Source organism: Trachemys scripta, chromosome 5, assembly GCF_013100865.1.
Source record: "Trachemys scripta elegans isolate TJP31775 chromosome 5, CAS_Tse_1.0, whole genome shotgun sequence".
In the NCBI taxonomy this organism is placed as follows: domain Eukaryota; kingdom Metazoa; phylum Chordata; order Testudines; family Emydidae; genus Trachemys; species Trachemys scripta.
The window spans coordinates 132,362,194-132,381,929 of record NC_048302.1 but is presented as its reverse complement, the minus strand read 5'-3'; the positions used below and the strand labels follow the sequence as shown (position 1 = coordinate 132,381,929).

Genomic DNA, 19,736 nt, shown 5'->3' with positions numbered 1-19,736 from the left:
GTCAAGAAACTTTATCTCTGCATCCAGTCCTGAGGTGATATGTACCCAGTCAATATGGGGATAATTGAAATCCCCCATTATTATTGAGTTTTTTTATTTTTATAGCCTCTCTAATCTCCGTGAGCATTTCAGTCACTATCTCCATCCTGGTCAGGTGGTCAGTATTATTCCCTACTGCTATATTCTTCTTATTAGAGCATGGAATTACTATCCATAGAGAGTCTATGGTATAGTTTGGCTCATTTAAGATTTTTACCTCATTTGATTCTATGCTTTCTTTTGCATGATGATTGAATGATTGAAACTGGTGATATTCTGAAGAAAAAGAGCTCTAAGCTATGGTTATAGGGGTTTCCATCACTTCACACTGACTCATCAGACATCCTAGGCTTCAGAATGACAATCCTGTAATATTATATAATCTTAGCTAGATATATTTCAATGTAGTAGAGGCAGTAGATCCTACTGTAATATTACACACAAAACTATGTCAAATGTCAGAATTATGGTTGCCTGTGCAACCCATTCCCTCCCCCCAAGTTCAGTCATTTCTGCACCATCCCCTCCAACCTCACCCCATGTCCCAATGTTTTCACCCAGCTAATCCCAGTCTTCACTCCTCAGGCCCAGCTAGTCCCTAGTCTCACCCCTCTGGATTCTTCCTCCCAGTCTCCTTGCTCAGCCATTCTCAGTTCTCCCCCCACACCAGCCGCCTCCTCTGGTTTTTTTTTTTTTTTCTGTCCCTCATGCTGTCCATGTTCCCTGTCCCCACTGGATCCCAGTTCCAATTTCCCTCCCTGGCCTCATACTAGTCTGTGTTCACCTGTCTCTTTGTCCCAGATTTTTTGTGCAGCCAAACCCAGTTCTTATCTGACTCCTCATCAGAGCTGTCTCCCCTCAACCCCACTGGTTCTCAGCCTCTCTTGTCCAGCTAGTCAGTCTCCCCCCACCTCCTCATCCGATCCCAGTCTCCCCTCCCACCCCCCCGCTAGTGCCTCGTCTTCCCCCACGCCCCTTCCCACACACACACGTTCAGTTTCGCTCCCAGTTTCTTTACCCAGCTAATTCCGGTCTTCCCTCCCCCCCATTGCCAGTCTCCAGTACAAGTATTCCCCCACCACATCCCAACATGCTCCTTGTTCCAAGCTACTCACTCATCTTCCATTCCCCCAGGTCCGGCTCTTGTCCCCTCTGCATTTGAATCAAGTAACCTCCTTCGCCAGATTCCCCGGGCCCAACAGAGAGAGCATTGAGAGCACAGGAGGGACAGTCTTCCTGCTCTCAGTTCAGGTGCCTGGACCCAGTATAGTCCACAGCAGGGAAAGTCCTGTGCAGCTCTGGGCTGGAGCACGCCCAGTGTGGATGGAAACTTTGGGAATTTATCTGCTAAAATCGAGTCTATATTGAGCATGTGTGAATTTAAGTTTTTTTGAAAGGCTTTAATTTGGCTAAATTTGGGCAGATTTTCACAAGAACAGCAAAAAGCACATCCCTGACCAAATGGCCCACTCCCCTGCCAAACTTCAAGTCCCTGCTCCAAAGCATGGGAGCACTAGAGTTTTTCAAAGAAAACATAGCCATTAACATGTGCAAATCATAATTTTTCCTAGCCTTGCTCTCAGAAACAGCTAAACTGTTCGGACTGAAATTTAAAACAAACAATTCAGCCTGAAGCAGGCTAGTGGACTCCTCTGTGCTAACCCCAGATGCTTTTGTTTGCTTGTAACCTTTAAGTTAAACCCCCAAGAAAGCTATTTTGGGTGCTTGATTTTTGGAATTGCTCCTTTAAAATCTAGCAAAAGCCGAAGTTCCAGATGTATTTTCTTTCTTTTTTGTTTTTAATAAAATTTACCTTTTTTAAGAACAGGATTGGATTTTTGGTGTCGTAAGAGGTTTGTGCACATGTTGTTTAATTAGCTGGTGCCAACAGCTAATTTCCTTTGTTTTCTTTCTCAGCTCTTCCCCATAGGGGGAGTGAAAGGGCTTGAGGGTACCCCACAGGAAGGAATTCCCAAGTGCACCTTCCTGAGTTCCAAAAAAGGGGTTTTGCATTTGGGTGGTGGCAGCGTTTAGCAAGCCAGGGTCAGAGAAACGCTGTAACCTTGGGAGTTTAATACAAGCCTGGAGTAGCCAGTATTAATTTTTAAAATCCTTGCGGGCTCCCACCTTCTGCACTCGAAGTGCCAGAGTGGGGAATCAGCCTTGACACTGTTAGGTCCAAGGAAAATGGAGTATAGAACAGGTTGTTTGGCCAGCTTAGCCAAAGTTAGGCTAACTGTAGTTGCTGGGCCATTCCTGTCTCTCTGTGAAACATGAGGACATGCTTGCTTGGGCTACAAAGAATGAGATAAAGGGGTGGGGGGCCGTATTCTTGTACCAAATGTACTAGAAACGGTTTGTTTGGACATATGGAGACTTGCAGTCTCCACTCCCTGTTTCTGTTCTTAACTCCCTCCTTTCTCCTAGTTTCTGGTGCATGACGAAACTTCACCGAGACATCTGGGAAATTAGACTAACGCCGATGTCCTGGTGGACTTGGCAACCGCACAGAGAAAACTAAGGCAGTTGGTTCTCCAGAACCACTTGGCTCTAGATATTTTACTGGCCTCTCAGAGAGAAACATGTGCATTAATTAAACAAGAATGCTGTGTGTATGTCCCAGACGTTTATAATGCCACTTGGGAAAGAGCAAACCACCTTATGGAGGTAGCAAAGAACCACGGAAGAAAGCGAATTGAATCCTGGTGGAGTAACCTGTTCAATTGGATTCCAAACATAGGTGGTTGGCTCCATAATGTACTCCAAAGCGCCGTTGTAATTATATGTGGCCTGCTAGCTTTGTATGTTATGATAAAGGTTGGATGTTGGATGGGCACCAAGGTGTGTTCTGCCCAAAAGTAATCAACTCCCAAGCTTACCACTCATAGAGGTCTCATAGCAGTTAGTTGTCCCAGGAGTCCCTTCGAGGTACTCCAGGGACAAAGGGGGGACTGTTAGGTCCAAGGAAAATGGAGTACAGAACAGGTTGTTTGGCCAGCTTAGCCAAAGTTAGGCTAACTGTAGTTGCTGGGCCATTCCTGTCTCTCTGTGAAACATGAGGACATGCTTGCTTGGGCTACAAAGAATGAGATAAAGGGGTGGGGGGCCGTATTCTTGTACCAAATGTACTAGAAACGGTTTGTTTGGACATATGGAGACTTGCAGTCTCCACTCCCTGTTTCTGTTCTTAACTCCCTCCTTTCTCCTAGTTTCTGGTGCATGACGAAAAAGCTGATAAGCTGCTGAGGCATCATGAACTGTTTGTACTGTCAAAGAAAATATATATGTATGAATATTAGAAGCTTTTAACTAGTAAAGGGGGGGATTGGGTTGCTTTAACTATGACGCGACGGAACTGTCTATATAATCTCACTAGTTACTGTAATCGTGGCTGGTTCTCTCTGGAGACGGGCCGCTCTCTATTGTTGTGTGCACTCTTCAATAAAGAGCTTGTATTGGACCTTGCTGGTGTTGCCTGTCTCTCACTCTGCGGTCAGACAACGAACCTTGCCGTCTGGGTTAAACAGTCCCCGACAACACTACACATCCCAAAAGCAGAAAAGACCACTTTGATCATCTAACCTGTCCTCCTGCATAACATAGTCCAGAGAATTTCCCCAAAAGAATTCCTAGAGCAGAACTTTCAGAAAAACATCCAGTCTTGATTTAAAAATTGCCAGTGATGGAGAGTCCACCATGACCTTGGCAATGTGGTAAGTTGTTCCAATAGTTAATTACTCTGTGTGAAAAATGTACACCCTATTTCCAGTCTGAATTTGTCTATCTTCAGTTTCCAGCCATTGGCTCGTGTAATACCTAGATAGAAGAGCTTGTTATTAAATACTTGGTCCCCATGTTGGTACTTACAAACTGTAATCAAGTCATCCTTTAACCCTCACTGTGTTAAGCTACATAGTTTGAGTTCCTTGAGTCTATCACTATAAGGCATGTTTTCTAATCCTTTAATCTTTCTCATGGCTCTTCTCTGAACACTCTCCAAATTACCACTGTTGGTAATGCACAGTCTGAGTTCTCTTCAAAGGCTGCTATGATCGTATCAGCCCAAAGCTGATACTTCAGTGCTGGGCATCAGCATAAGAACCTTGCTAGATAAATAGATTGCTCTTGTTTTTTATATATCTATATTTCTCCCTGCTGAGATCCCAAATTGATTGACGAACTAATTCTTATAGATGAGAAGCAGCAGAAACAGAGTCAGATGAGATGTTTTGTTTGTATTACCATAGGGTCTAGGAGCCCCAGGTGTGGAGCAGGACGCTGCTGTACTAGGTGCTGTTCAAACACAGCACAAAGAGATGGTCCTTACCTTCAGATTGTAAGCTCTTTAGGGTATGTCTTCACTACCGGCCAGATCGGTGGGCAGCAATCGATTCAGCGGGGATCGATTTATCGCGTCTAGTCTAGATGCGATAAATCGATCCCCGAGCGCTCTCCCTTCGACTCCTGTACTCCAGCTCGGCAAGAGGCACAAACAGAGTCGATGGGGGAGCAGCAGCAGTCGACTCACTGTAGTGAAGACACCGCGGTAAGGCAATCTAAGTACATCGACTTCAGCTACGTTATTCACGTAGCTGAAGTTGTGTAACTCAGATCGATTTCCTCCTCCCCACCCCCGGTGTAGACCAGGCCTGAGTATAAGACAAGAGCCAACATGTTGATGCCAACAAACAGTTGAGGGAGTACAAGGAAACAGTGAGACATTATCAGTCAGCATGATAAATAGTGGTCTCATTGCACCAGCACCATTCTCAAAGGCACGGAGAGAACAATTTGTGAGGAGAGCTACACGATAACAAATGGGACAGATAAGATAAATTGGACACTCAGACATATGCTTTCTCAAAGTATAAGAACAAGGGGACAATTAAAGTGAAAGGCAGCAAATTGAACAAGAAAACATCTATGCAATATATAATTAACCTGTGGAACTCATTGTTGCAAGGTACAGTTGAGGCCAAGAGCTTAGTAGAATTCAAAAAAGGCCTACGCACTTACACTGTACTATGGATGTTCTCAGTGGATAGGCTAAAACATTTTGAATGGATTTAAACCTAGGATTTAAGCCAGCCAGAAATTGCCTGTGGTTAGGAAGAAACTTCTCTTATGAGCAGCCTATAACGTAATTCTGCACTATAGAATGGCTAGTGCCTTCCTCTCGATTATCTAGTGCTAGTCCCCGCCAAAGATGGGTTGCTGAACTGGATGGGCCAAAAGTTCCGTGAGATCTTGAATGATCAGGAATGGACAGATGTACAGAGAGCTCTACATTTCGAGAGATGGTATTTCCAGCAGCAAGCCTGGCACTGCTCTAGATGGCAGACCTGACACTTTTAAAATAAATAGAGACTTGAAAATGCTTCTCTGTTTATCTTACGTGAAATTAACATTTATTACATGAGAGCACACTGGTCTTCTTTTAACACACAAAGCCTGATCCACCAAAAACAATCAGGCAGGCATTGGTAACATAAGCTTCAAACTCACCCTTTCATGGGTGGCTTGAGATATTTTTTTACGTTGAATTTGGACTTTAGAGCCAATGTCACCATTTATCTGTATTCTGACATCTGCACTTAATCAGTGTTCCGGCTGCATTATGCTCGCATGTTTACTAGACAGGTATAGGAAGCATTACACACTGACCTGACCTCAGTTCATTTTATAATCCCATTGTACACCTAAAAGAGCTTGCAAAAATCCAGTTAGGCTGAACAAATACCCTCCATTGGAAATCATTGAAAGGGCTCCTTTTTCTTGATAGAAGTTGGAAGTATGTGATTACAAGATTGCTCCAAGCAATGAGGTTTACACCTTGTTTAGGAGGTTAAAATTCTTACTTTACAGAGAATCTTATTTTAAAAAAGAATCGTGTCTAACCTGTTTGTTTAGTTCTTTGAATGCAAAAGATGGTGTGTTCTCTTGGCTTCCTTTTCTGAACATGTTTGAAAGAGTTGACTTGATCAGGGCTCAGAATGTTGTTGATCTCCCTAAAGCACCCAGTGATCTGTTGGATAACAGAGAGCAGCTACTAAATAATGATTATTAATTTTGCATTCAAGAGTAACTTTCATCTGAGGATTCAAAGCATTTAGAAACATTTAACCTTGCAACACCATTGTGCATTGTTACTTATTTATATTATAGTAACAGCTAGATCCCTTGGATGAGACCTCACATCCTGTTGTGCTTTTACTACCACATAGACCGTTTCTACCCCCCAGCTTGTTTACAACCTAAATAGACAAGACAGGCACAGGATGGAAGAGGAAACAAGGACAGAGATGTGAAATGATTTGCTCAAGGTCACGCAGCAAGTTGATGGCAGAGACAAGAATAGGTCTTCTGACTCCTAAACCATGGTCTAGTCCCTAGGCCATGCTGCCTAGGGGGCATCATGTAAACTATGTGTCAGAGTGGTTAAGTGATTTGACCAAGGTCTGAGCAGGGAAGATTTGCAAAGACACAAAGGGGAATTAGGCTGCTGAGAGTTAGGCACCTTTGAAAATCTCCCTCAGGTTGAATGGATGGCAGGGCAAGGACTAAGTCCCTACCAAACTCTTCCTCTCTAGAGCACACTCCCCTTTGAGAAGGCTTGCATCTAATCACCGGTTTATTTACAAATGAGAACTTTGCATAAAAACACTCGTCCCCTAGGCTTCCTTCTCAGATGTTTTTCTCCTTTGAATCGTGAATGACTTTAACTTGATCTTGCATCTTAACCCAGAATCGCCCATGACACACTCACTTGGGTTTCTCTTGAGTTGCTAAAAGCCTCACTCACTTGAATTTGAACTGCATTTTGTGAGCAGTCAGACTTGCAATTCACCTGTGACTCAGGAACTGTTTTACACAAGAGTCTCCTATTTTCCACCGTTCACTAACATTTGTGTTTTGCTTTTGCCTTTAGTTTTACCAGCTGACTCTGATGCTTGGAAGGTGAGCCCTCAAACTGCAAATATGGTGATAAACATCTGCCTCCCACAGTTCAAGCCAAGAATTCACTGCAACAAGGTAAAAATAAAAAAGCATTGTGTTTGCTGCAATTTAAGGCATAGAGGGTCAGCTCTGGTATCCCTTGGTTAGATGGAAAGAATAAGCAGTCCTTGCCTCTGCTGGACAGAGTAGACAAAGGAGTGCTCACTCACTACATCATTTGTGTCTGAGATAATGTGGCAATGTTTCCTTAATTAAGAGCATTCTCAGATGCTCCTGCAAATCTTTTCTAAGAAAACACAACCAATTTTACTCACCAGACTCTGTGGCAAAATAGATCAGGAAACACCTGAGCAGTGTCTGTTGGAATTATCTCCGTGTAATGTGCAGAGAGATGCTCTTGTGGCATCACACTTAAAGGGCCATGGTCAGGTAGGTTACAGCAAAAACATAACAGGATTTTTTAATTGTGCAAAACTGGATGGAACTGCTTGGAGGCTTGAAAATTTATTTTTAATTTATAATTTTTTTTTTGTTTTGTGAAAGCCCTTCAAATCTTCAAGACTCAAATCTTCAAAGCAAACCAGCCTTATTGCAAAGAATTGGGGTCTTGTGGTATAATGGTGAGTTAGGACTCCTGGGTTCTTTTTCTGCATCTGCTAATTTAGGGTAATCAGAGAATATTAGGGTTGGAAGAGACCTCAGGACATCATCTAGTCCAATCCCCTGCTCAAAGCACGAGCAACCTCAACTAAATCATCCCAGCCAGGGCTTTATCAAGCCGGGCCTTAAAAACCTCTAAGGATGGAGATTCCACCACCTCCCTAGGTCACCCATTCCAGTGCTTCACCACCCTCCTAGTGAAATAGTGTTTCCTAATATCCAACCTAGACCTCCCCCACTGCAACTTGAGACCATTGCTTCTTGTTCTGTCATCTGCCACCACTGAGAACAGCCGAGCTCCATCCTCTTTGGAACCCCCCTTCAGGTAGTTGAAAGCAGCTATCAAATCCCCCCTCGCTCTTCTCTTCTGCAGACTAAAACGCCCCAGTTCCCTCAGCCTCTCCTCGTAAGTCATGTGCCCCAGCCCCCTGATCATTTTCGTTGCTCTCCACTGGACTCTCTTCAATTTGTCCACATCCCTTCTGTAGTGGGGGGCCCAAAACTGGACACAATACTCCAGGTGTGGCCTCACCAGTGCCGAATAGATGGGAATAATCACTTCCCTCGATCTGCTGGCAATGCTCCTGCTAATGCAGCCCAATATGCCGTTGGCCTTTTTGGCAACAAGAGCACACTGGTGACTCATATCCAGCTTCTCGTCCACTGTAATCCCCAGATCCTTTTCTGCAGAACTGCTGCTTAGCCAGTTGGTCCCCAGCCTGTGACGGTGCATGGGATTCTTCCTTCCTAAGTGCAGGACTCTGCACTTGTCCTTATTGAACCTCATCAGATTTCTCTAGGCCCAATCCTTCAATTTGTCTAGATCACTCTGGACCCTATTCCTACCCTCCAGCATATCTACCTCTTCCCCCAGCTTAGTGTCATCTGTGAACTTGCTGAGGGTGCAATTCATCCCATCATCCAGATCATTAATAAAGTTGTTGAACAAAACCGGCCCCAGGACCGCCCCCTGGGACACTCCACTTGATACCAGCTGCCAACTAGACATCGAGCCGTTGATCGCTACCCGTTGAGCCCGACAATCTAGCCAGCTTTCTATCCACCTTATAGTCCATTCATCCAGTCCATACTACTTTAACTTGCCGGCAAGAATACTGTGAGAGACTGTATCAAAAGCTTTGCTAAAGTCAAGGTATATCACATCAACCGCTTTCCCCATATCTATAGAGTCAGTTATCTCATCATAGAAGGCAATCAGGTTGGTCAGGCATGACTTGCTGTTGGTGAATCCATGTTGACAGTTCCTGATCACCTTCCTCTCTCCAAGTGCTTCAAAATGGATTCCTTGAGGACCTGCTCCATGGTTTTGCCAGGAACTGAAGTGAGGCTGACCAGTCTATAGTTCCCCGGGTTCTCTTTCTTCCCTTTTTTAAAGATGGGTACTTTTTCCAATCGTCCGGGACATCCCCCAATCACCACAAATTTGCAGAGCCATTGGCCATTATCTTTGAAATCACATCAGCCAACTCCCTCAGCACCCTCAGATGCATTAGAGCTAGACCCATGGACTTGTGCATGTCCAGCTTTTCTAAATAGTCCTTAACCTGTTCTTTCACCACTGGGGGCTGCTCACCTCCTCCCCATACTGTGTTGCCCAGTGCAGCAGTCTGGGAGCTGACCTTGTCTGTGAAGACAGAGGCAAAAAAAGCATTGAGTACTTCAGCTTTTTCCACATCATCTGTCACTATGTTGCCTCCCCCATTCAGTAAGGGACCCACACTTTCCCTGACCACCTTCTTGTTGCTAACATACCTATAGAAACCCTTCTTGTTACCCTTCACATCCTTTGCTAGCGGCAACTCCAGTTGTTCCTTAGCCTTCCTGATTACACACCTACATGCGCTAGCAATATTTTTATACTCCTCCCTAGTCATCTATCCACATTTCCACTTCTTGTAAGCTTTCTTTTTGAGTTTAAGCTCACTGAAGATTTCTCTGTTAAGCCAAGCTGGTCGCCTGCCATATTTGCTATTCTTTCTGCACATATGGATGGTTTGTTCCTGTGTCCTCAATAAGGATTCTTTAAGATACAGACAGTTCTCCTGGACTCCTTTCCCCCCTCATATTAGCCTCCCAGGGGATCCTGCCCATCAGTTCGCTAAGGGAGTCTGTCTGCTTTTCTGAAGTCCAGGGTCCGTATTTTGCTACTCTCCTTTCTTCCTTTTGTGAGGATCCTGAACCCGACCATCTCATGGTCACTGCTGCCTAGGTTACCACCCACTTACACTTCCCCTACCAATTCTTCCCTGTTTGTGAGCAGCAGGTCAAGAGGAGCACAGCCCCTAGTTGGTTCCTCCAGCACTTGTACTAGGAAGTGTACCATCACCTGCAACTCCTGTTGACTTCGTTTCGAGTTGTGGGTGCTCATCACTGCTAAAAATCAGTGCTAAGGTATTTCAGGTTGGGCCCCCAGTTAGGAGGTCACTCTGAAAAATTTGGCCCTTTATCCTTTCTCTGCTTCTGTTAACCTCTCTGTAAAATTGGTATCATAAAACTGTTACACCTCATAGGGGAGTTCTGAGTGTTAATTAGTTCTGAGATCTTCAGATGAAAGGTGGTAATATTTGCATTATTCGAGTGCTTACATAGTCAATATTTTAATTTTATAGAATCATAAGGTTGGAAGGGACCTCAGGAGGTCATCTAGTCCAACCTCCTGCTCAAAGCAGGACCAATCCCCAACCTTTTTTTGTGTGTGTGTGTGTGGCCCCAGATCCCTAAATGGCCCCTTCAAGGATTGAGCTCACAACCGTGGGTTTAGCAGGCCAATACTTAAACCACTGAGCTATCCCTCCTCTTCCCCTCTCCCACCCCCACCCCCCTCAACAGATACTTTTTTCTCTCTCCCACCAGAAAATTCCCTGTGGCTCAGTAAAATGTGAAACACTTTCCCATTTTTCTTTCTAAGGTGTCAAACTACTTATAATAATGAGTTGAGTTTTAGTGTTTGATTCTTGGAGTCATAGAAATCCTTAGAGATTATCCAGTTCTTAAGTCAAAGCCTATTTTGAATGGCAAGGCCTCCCCAAACTGCATCTCAAAAACAAGAGAACCTGGGTTTTGTCCTGTGAAAAACGCAACATTTATTTACACAGTATTTAAAGCCCTTCCTAGATGGGGTTGATTACATTGCTGGTCTGTGACTCCAGTTAAGTCAATGGAGTTGCCTGCTCTTACAGCAGGGCTGAATTTAGCCTCTCCTCCATATTTTAGCCTAGAATGAATTTATGGCAAAATCCTTTACAATAAATGTTTTCAATTAAATTCTCATTCCCTTAAAGAGGCACTGTTATAATTGGTGAATGCTTCTAACATTTTGAGCAACATTACTGTACCAAATGGGTTTGCAGAGCCCAGCACCCCTAGAATAACAACTCAGGGACACACATGCTCTGGGGAGTAAAATCAAGAGAGCACAGCTCATCCTTTAAGTTTTGTTATTCACCGCTGATCATTTAATGCCTCATTTACATTTTGTCTCGCAAATACTATAAAAGTGGTTGCAAACTCACTTTCCTCTTTTGGGTCAAATCAAGCCCAGTATCCTTTCCTTTCTCTTTAAACACAGATTTCTGCTGATGGTTATGAAGTTGAGAACCTCATCTCTGAAGACCTTGCAAAGAGAAACCGGGGCTTTCGCAGTGAATATTTCATCAAGCCCCCGGTTCATGTTACTCTCTCCTTTCCCTTCAACATAGAAATCTGCAGGATTAACATAGACATCTCATCGGGTGGGTATCAGAATTTCACGGGGCTGGACATTTACACGTCTACCTCATTGAACAAAAGCTCTTGGAACAGCCCGGAGTCTCAGTTCTCAGGTCTGGCCGGTCAGCCTGTGTCGGACAAAGACGTTTTCACACTAGTGGGCAAAGCCGTTCTAAAAAATCAAAGCAAAGTGACGTTCAGCCACAGAGGCTTCAAGCCAAGGCCTCCTTTCCATCAGATGGAAGCTGTCTTCTACCCTGGTTCTGCATCTCATGACCTATGGAATAAAGGCCCTGCCTCACTGAGCAATGTATCACACTTAAAAATTTGCATCTCCCATGTAGCAGGAGGTGGCCTCCCTTGCATTAAAAGACTGGAGGTCTGGGGGCAGCCAGCCAAGTCATGCCCGCAGGAAGTGATGGACAGCGTGTTCCGAGTGGCCTCTGAGTGCCTGGCTCAGGGCTTGGGCGGTCAGAGTGCCAGTTTCATTTTACCAATGGAAAGCGAGTGTGTGCCCTTAAGCAACTCCAACAGCGAACAGCAGAGTCTCCAGAAGCTAGTCGATGTTGTTCAGGATATCCCTGAAGAGTTCTTGGACCCTATCACTCTGGAGATAATGCCCTTCCCAATGCTGCTGCCGTCTGGCAAGGTGATCGACCAGAGCACTTTGGAGAAATGCAACCGGAGTGAGGCTTCCTGGGGTCGGGTGCCCAGCGATCCTTTCACTGGGGTTGCCTTTAGCCAACACTCCCAGCCCCTCCCTCACCCCTCTCTAAAGGCGAGGATAGACCACTTCCTATTACAGCACAGCATTCCAGGCACCAACCTCCTTGGGAGGGCTCAGGTCTTAGGGATGGTCACACCTTCTTCCCTAACCATGTCCTCTCTGAAAAGGAAAATGGACTGCATGGAGCAAAGCCCTGATTACAGCAATCACGTAGAACCCTCCTATTTTTCTACCACAAACTTACTAGCCATGTCTACCTCAGAGACCAGTGCTAAAAAAATGAAAACTGAGAGTGACTCGCATTTGGCCCAAATGGACTGTTCGACAGGTATCTCGCTTCCCTAATTCTCATTGTTTCTTCACCTTCCTCGTCTCCCAGGACCAGAGTCCCACACACCAACCCAAATGTGATTTCACTTAATCCTCACATCTCCTGCAGATTCTCACACCAAAACCTAGGAGCGCTTTTTGAGGCTGTTGTCTTTTACTCCTGCCAAACATTATGGAAATGGTTTTAGCATGTCATTCATGTCTGATTTTCCCCTTTCCTCTACCCAGTACGTTCTTTATTTCATAGCCAGATTTTACTTCTGTTTTATGGTGGTTGTTTTTTCAGTCCCTGACCGCATTGTTCTGCCTATGTCAATCTACACCATTTATTTGCCCATAATTGATTCAGATCACTTAATTTTTCCATTAGTCTTTTATTTCCTTTGTCCCCATTATTTTCAGTTCATTGACAAGTTTTGCTGTGCTGGAAAATCATCTCTCTTGCAGCCTGTGCAAAAAAATTATTGGGATTCTACTAGCCCAGGCCCACAATCTGCTGGCCCGTCGCCCCCTTAATGGGGGAAAAACCCTCAAATGTCTTCCCTGCGCCGAATGAACTGGTTTGTAGGATCATGTGTGGGCTGCTTACACAGATCACTGCGATCACAAATGTGCTCCTACTGACCCTTCTGCTGCTTATGCTCCTAACGGTTCTCCCCCAAGTGGCACTTATTTATCGCAGCACAGCTTTAGAAGCACTTGTCAAATCCCAGTCAATAACACTAAATGCTTGTGTTGATGGACATCCCTGCCAAGGGAGCATAAAACCTCAGAACCAATGGATAGCAGAATGAGCACGTGGGGGGTGTGTGTGTGTGTGTGTGTGTGTGTGTCCAATCACAGTGAAGTGCTAGAGGCCAAGGGACAGCACTTGAAAGGCTGCAGGGGAAGGCACTACACATGGGCTGTGGGTGATTAAACCAGAGAGGACATTTCCAAAGAAGAAGCCTTTACAGTTGCTAAAAGTGGGCTGTAGCAAGTGTCCGGGGGGTAGCAGTTTGACACTGGTATCTTCCCCCCCCCTCCTCTCCCCCCCCCCCCCCCCCCCCCCCCCCCCGGGTATTGGCCGCTTTCACACTGTTAGAAAATGTCTGTGAGCAGAGCCATTGGGCACGAGCTAGTCTTCGTGAATCATTTGCCAACTGTCATGTCACCAGCTATGGGCCCAGTCTTGCACCCCTGGATCGGTGAGCAGTCCCACTGATCATCCAAGGCTTTACCACACAGCTTAGGTCCCTTCTGTGCTACAACCAGTCACTGTCAACCAAGCCAGGAGATAGCCATGTTGTGTGTGGGTTCTCTGGCTGGGGTGTACTTGCTGTAATGTAGGCAGCCTCTCGGGCTCCCTGTCACTGTACGTTGGGCGTGGGGCGCTGGCTAGCTCTTCCAGCGATCGTGGATTGATAGCGCACTCAAGCTTTTTAACTGCTGAGGCAGTTACACTGATGGGAGAGGCAGGATGGCTCTGGGGTTAAAGCACAAGACAAATGCATTTGCCCCTCCAGAATGAGACCTACTGCTTCTGCTCTTTCATTCTCTAACAGGTAGTGCGTTCGGTCTCTCTGTCCTCTAACGAGCAGCTTAGCACAAGGGGGATGATAGGCCTGCTGTCTCCAAGCATGCTCGGTTATGTAAAGAATTAATTTTTTCTTGGCATATTTATTTCCTTCCTTGTTTGTGCCGAAATACCTAGAATGTGTTGAACCTGGGCTCACTCTGGCTTTGCTCCAGAACGCACAGCCCTTTATATGCAGACAACTCCCTTTTGCTCTGCATCTTTCTTACCCGTTGTGTGCCATAATCATAGTTACTGAGTTATTTAATAACATCGCCGATAAAGAGAGGTAAGTGAAGTTGAATAACCAAGGGAGAAGAGACTACGTGGGCAGGGGAAGTTTGAAGAGAAGTGGAGAGTCACTGAGGCAGTGAAGTTGAGGTAGTCCGGTCCACGTACAGCAATGTTAACACCCAGCATATGGGTGTCTGTTGGACACAGAAGGATTGTCTCCCTGAAGAGCTGAGTTGAATTTTCTTTAATATATTCTGCAAAGGCTTAATATAAACCAAATAGGATTTGGGCTGCAGGTGGCATGGAGAAACTTTGTCCACAGCAGGTACATGAAAATATCAAAGGTGGGCCAAAGCCGCACACTTCAGCTCTGAAGTCTCCCAGAGTTTGGGGCTTGTTGATTCAGAGCAGGCTTCAGAAAACGTGACGATTTATTTTGTATTACAGTAGCACTTAGAGACCTCAACTGAGATTGGGTCCCCATTGTTCTAGGTGCTGTGTATACACACAGTAAATGAATCCTTGCCCCCAAGAATCTTCTTCCCATATCTATTGAGCTTCTGTAGCCTTCATCTCTGTATCTGAGCACCCATAGTCAAAGGATCTCCCCAGGGAGATTTATTAAACAAACCATTCACACAGTAATGCCAGTCTACTCATACATGGTCTTTAGCTAAACTAGATCTTTGGGACCATGTAGGGGGGAAATGCTGCCAGACCTTGCAAAGCAACCAAAGGGTTCCAGGCCCTGATGACAAGACACGGTCTTCTAGCTTATGTCCCCAGTTCAGATTTATGTCTCTGAAACCAAACAAAAGTACAAAATGGAGGGGTATCCATATGAAAATGAAAACAGCATTTTCTTTTTCGTTTAAACATTCCCCATCAGCGTTAGAAACCAAACCAATGGCACTGAGCTAGTGCCTACAGACCAGAAAGTGAAACTGACCAGTCTAGCACCAGCTGGCCAAGCTGAGCGAAATGCAGAAGTAAAGAAAGGGTGATTGGGATTTTCAAAAGGGCTCAAAGGAGTTAGGTGCTTAAATGCCATTGAAGTGCAGGCTTTAACCAGACACATAAGCATTTGCAAGATCAGGGCCTAAACGTCAATGGCATTCAGGCACCTAACTCCCTTAGTCCTCTTTGTAAGCCCCAAGCAATAAAAATAAATAAATCGTAGCATGTATATTGGGCTTGTCCTTCATAGATCTCAAAGCACTCTACCCAGCTGGGCGAGGTATCCGTATCCCAACTTCACAGGTGGCCAGCCATGCGTTAACTCAGCCCTAAGGCACGGTTTTGAAGAGAAGTAAAAGGGCTTTTGTCTTATGTTGAGATCATCCCTTCAAAATTAAAAATATGTTTAGTAGCGAAGCAGCATTTATTTTGTCCCTTGATGCCTTCTCTTCCCTCTCCCCCTCCCTCCCCCCCGTGGCTATTTCTAGATCTCATGTCTCTCTCTGCAGGTCCAGTCTCTCATGAACAGAAGCTGTCCGAAAGCTTGGACATTGCCTTGACCTCTGCACTCAGCTCTAGGCCATCATTTACAGCTAGGTTGATAAAAGGCCAGCAGCAGCTGCATAGCGAGGGGGGTTGCAGCAGTTCGTGGAATGCAAATGCCCTAGCTGGTAAGCAGCAAGCCGATTGGTTTCACTTTTGGCATTCGGAAGCCCTAGAAAAGGAATATAGCAATGGTAGTCTGTAGGTTTTGCATTAATATAATTTAGCAAGGACCCTGAACTTCCACAGGTTGGATTGTTCAATGACTTTTTTGTTGACATTTTTCCCTTCTTTTGACCTAAAGAGTAGTTTGTAAATCTACCCGAAGTTTCTCCTAAAACGTCTTACTTAGCAGTAACCATCTGAATACCTCCCAGTCTTTAATACTTTATTCTCCCAACCCCCTGGCAAAGCACAGCTGTACTATTATCCCCATTGTACAGATGGGGAACCGAGGCACAGAGACGCTATGTGATCTGCCCAAGGTCACACAGGAAGTCTGTGCCAGAGCAGAGAATTGAACCTGCGTCTCCTGAATCGCAGGTCAGCGCTCTGATCACTAGACCATCCTTCCTCGTCAGCTGAATGAAGCTGTTGCCCATTTTCTGTGTCAGAAATCAGACGCTAGGCGCTAACTTGTGCCCTCGGAAGAGACGGGACCACGTGCAGTTCCCATAGAGAGTGCAGTTATCTGAGCTGTTTCCCTAGCAGTGTGTTACACTGTTGAGCTTTTTAGTTTATCTTTTAAAGCTATCACCATTGAGATGGAATCCGAATAGCCTGCTCTAGGGATTATGGGCACGAAAAGCAAAGTGGTATTTAAGGAAATATGTTAAGTTCTTCATACAGTGGAGTATGATACTTGTGCAAATGTCTGACGGAGACTGAGTACAGTACTCAAATTCTAGTGTTTGAAAAGGGGGTGATTTTTAGCCTAGACAAAAGCGAGAATTCTTTTGCTAGCTTTCGCCCTCAATAAAATTCTGGCGGTACCAAACTTCACCTTGATATAGTCTGCCCAAACAGTAATGCTAGGAAGAAGGGGAATACCCTTGGAGTTTGGACATGGTAGCTTGTTATAAGGAAAACAGGGCCCATTCCCAAGATAATGCGAGCGCTTGCAGTTCCAGCTGCTTGTAGGTACACCTCACCTCAGAATCGGGCTTATAGCTTACGTCTAACCTCTTGTGCCAGAGTTTCAGGTGTGGAATAGGTACCATGTTGCCAAGGTTGCTGTAGTATCAACTGACTTGCATTAACATTGACAAAACTTTCTTCTTTCAACTTTCCAGAGCACAATAGCAGCCCGGTTCAAGGATGCGCTTCCTGTAATAGAACATTTTCTTCTTATTTCAAAATGGAGCCTGTTTACCAGCTTCCATGCGGCCACCTCCTGTGTCGTCCTTGCTTAGCTGAAAAGCAGAAGTCCTTAACGATACTGTGCATGAATTGTAAAAGGTCAGTCTCCGCTCATGATGTGCTGAGGGTCCACTTCTGACTTCTTGCGCGCTGCTATTGAAATGGCTGGCTGAAAGGCCCCCAGGAGAGCTGGAGCCGCTGCTGTTCTACTTGCCTGTATTGAATAGTACAAGGACGTGGTCCTTTAAAGAGCTTGCCAGATGAGTGCACATAATTCTGAAGAGGACTTTGTCTTCTTATGCTTACAAAGTAGCGGGGAGGTTAGAGCATTGCCCCAGAGCAAAGCGTTACAAGGATAATTAAGCCATACGCTTCTTTAACAAGGAAAATGTATTTATAGGAAACTGACATCCATCCAATCACGCACCATCACTCCACCATTCCAACGGCTCAGTGGTTAGCATAGGTGCCTTTTGAACTGTGAGTTTAGCTTCCCTGTCATTTAAAACCATTTCATTATTTGCCAAGTAGCCGTTCAGTCCTGGGCCACGTGAAGTCCTTGTGATTGAATCCATGCAAGCTACCTGACTTCTCCCCTCTCCTGCCCCCACTCCCTCCAATTTCCCAGCCGTGCTAAGAGCACACAGGTCACCTGTTCTGAAGGCCAGTAAGTAATGGAAAGAGGGGCTGGAGTTAGTGCGTAAGTAACTCTGACAATGATCTCATTCTGCTCATACAACTTGTAGAAAAGCCATTGCATTACACACAATGTCACTCTGTTTGTCATGTGACAGGACCGGCTCCCGTCTGGCTGATGGACATTTAAGCCTTAATAAAATTATGGTTAAAGTCAATTACTTTCTTCTGCCTTGTAATTGGTCTCTTTGTAAGTCTTCCTAATGCTCTCGCCTTGTGAGTTTCTTTTCAGAGCTCAGTCTAAAAGTGAAGGGAAAAAACCAAGTCGATACAAAGGAATATTCTCCCCAGAGCCATATGTTTTCAAAGGGGTGATCACAGTAACCTACTCTGCGGTCTATACGGACTTTAAAAATTGATATTCATATGTGTAAATCCATGGGGCTGCAGTTTGCAGATATCTGCTGAGAAAAGGCACTCAGGAAAATTGCTTGGATACCTTCTGTCACCGGCATATCCTGGATATTTTGGGAACAAATGGATATTGGAGGGGTTTGCTAATATTACTCCTACGGGAATTCTGCATCAAAAAGTTAAAAATTCTGCACACAGTATTTTAAAATTCTGCATGTAACACAGTAAAATTCTACATATAACAATATTGACTATAACAATAAAATTCTGCATATAACACAATATAATCACACCAGTTTCAATTTTGGTAATCTTGTTCCAAAATAGCTGTCAGCAAATATGTCTGTAACTATACAGACCAAAAAAAAAAAGTCAGGAAATGTTTTTTGACAAATAGATTCCTTACTAGTCATATTAATACAGAACTCTGAGTAATAATTCATTTAAACTACAATACAGAAAAGTCACAATAACTATTGAGAATTTCTTAAACCTAAACACATGAAAATTAACTTACAAATACTTGGTAACCAATACCATGCATTTCAGTTATAATCCTCGATTTTCATTTAAATTACATTACAGAAGACCAAACAGCAAAACAACATTAAAGTAGAATGTCATTTTAAATTGCTCATTTTAATCACTATCGAACAAAACTGCATGTTATTGCACTTTACATGAAGTGCTGTACACACATTGTCGATCTGATGAAGGCATGAACTTTAGGTGGGCAGTCCCCTGTGCACACATGGGTCCTCACTGCAGGATCAAGGTGTAAGTTACCCTAAAATAGGAGAGATGGGAAGGAAGGAAGAGAGCAGATTAGTCAGTTGAGAGAATGCATTAGCTGAGTGGGATCTGTCCCCAGTCTCTTCCGAGGGAGAGGTGAGGGTGCTCCCTGCTTCTCTGAGGGCAAACAGACCCCAAGACCCACTTAGCTGCACCTAGCCCCACACCCTTCTTCAGCTCCCCCTCCATCAGGATCCTTGCCCCAGTGACTGTTCTCCCTCAGCTGCTCCTCCCATACTCACTGCTCCCTCCCTCAGGGCACAACCCTATGCCCTCATCTCTCCCTTTTGGAGATTGACTCTCACACCCACCCACCCACCCCCCTGTCTGGGGGCTCTGTGCTCCCTCAGTTCACGACCACTGGGGACCCCTGTGTTCCACCCTGACTGACCCCTTCCTTGCCTGCCCCACCCCCAGAGGTCTTTGTGCAGCAGAGGAAACTGACGGCTGCAGCTGGAGAACCCTGGTTCCTGGAAAAAGGGACCTGCCTGAGCAATGTTGCAGGTAAGCGTCCTGCCTGGGGAGTGCGCTGCGAGCAGACCCCTTGTGCAAAACCCAGAAGGCAGCAGGTGACCCCCACCTTCCCTAAATGGCGCCCCTGGCCAAGGCTCCCTGCAATTTCCCCATAGCTGCTTGTGTCAGCCCCAGGCCTCTGCAGGCCATGTGCAGTGACGGGGGCAAGGGGTGCACACTGGGGCAGCTTCCCAGTGGGGAGCGCAGGCTACTGGCTGCACGGAGATGGGGAATCACCCTGTAGCCTTCCCTTACCCCTGGACACAGGCTTGGCAGCAAGGCTGAACTCGA

At 45.2% G+C, this 19,736-nt stretch overlaps 1 protein-coding gene across 4 annotated transcripts in view; it reads left to right on the top strand.

Moving 5' to 3' along the window:
• UBOX5 (U-box domain containing 5) overlaps nt 1–17,947 on the top strand; it is a 33,357-nt gene extending 15,410 nt beyond the window's left edge. For 2 of the 4 annotated variants that reach the window (XM_034771506.1, XM_034771504.1), the window contains exons 2-5: nt 6,968–7,071; nt 11,246–12,440; nt 15,677–15,859; nt 17,024–17,947. In XM_034771506.1, the coding sequence (XP_034627397.1) occupies nt 7,018–7,071; nt 11,246–12,440; nt 15,677–15,859; nt 17,024–17,229 (1,638 nt within the window). In that variant the 5' untranslated portion in view covers nt 6,968–7,017 and the 3' untranslated portion in view covers nt 17,230–17,947. The remainder of the gene's footprint in view (nt 1–6,967; nt 7,072–11,245; nt 12,441–15,676; nt 15,860–17,023) is intronic. The other 2 variants (XM_034771505.1, XM_034771507.1) reach the window with 2 other exon arrangements.
• The last annotated feature ends 1,789 nt before the right edge of the window (nt 17,948–19,736 follow it).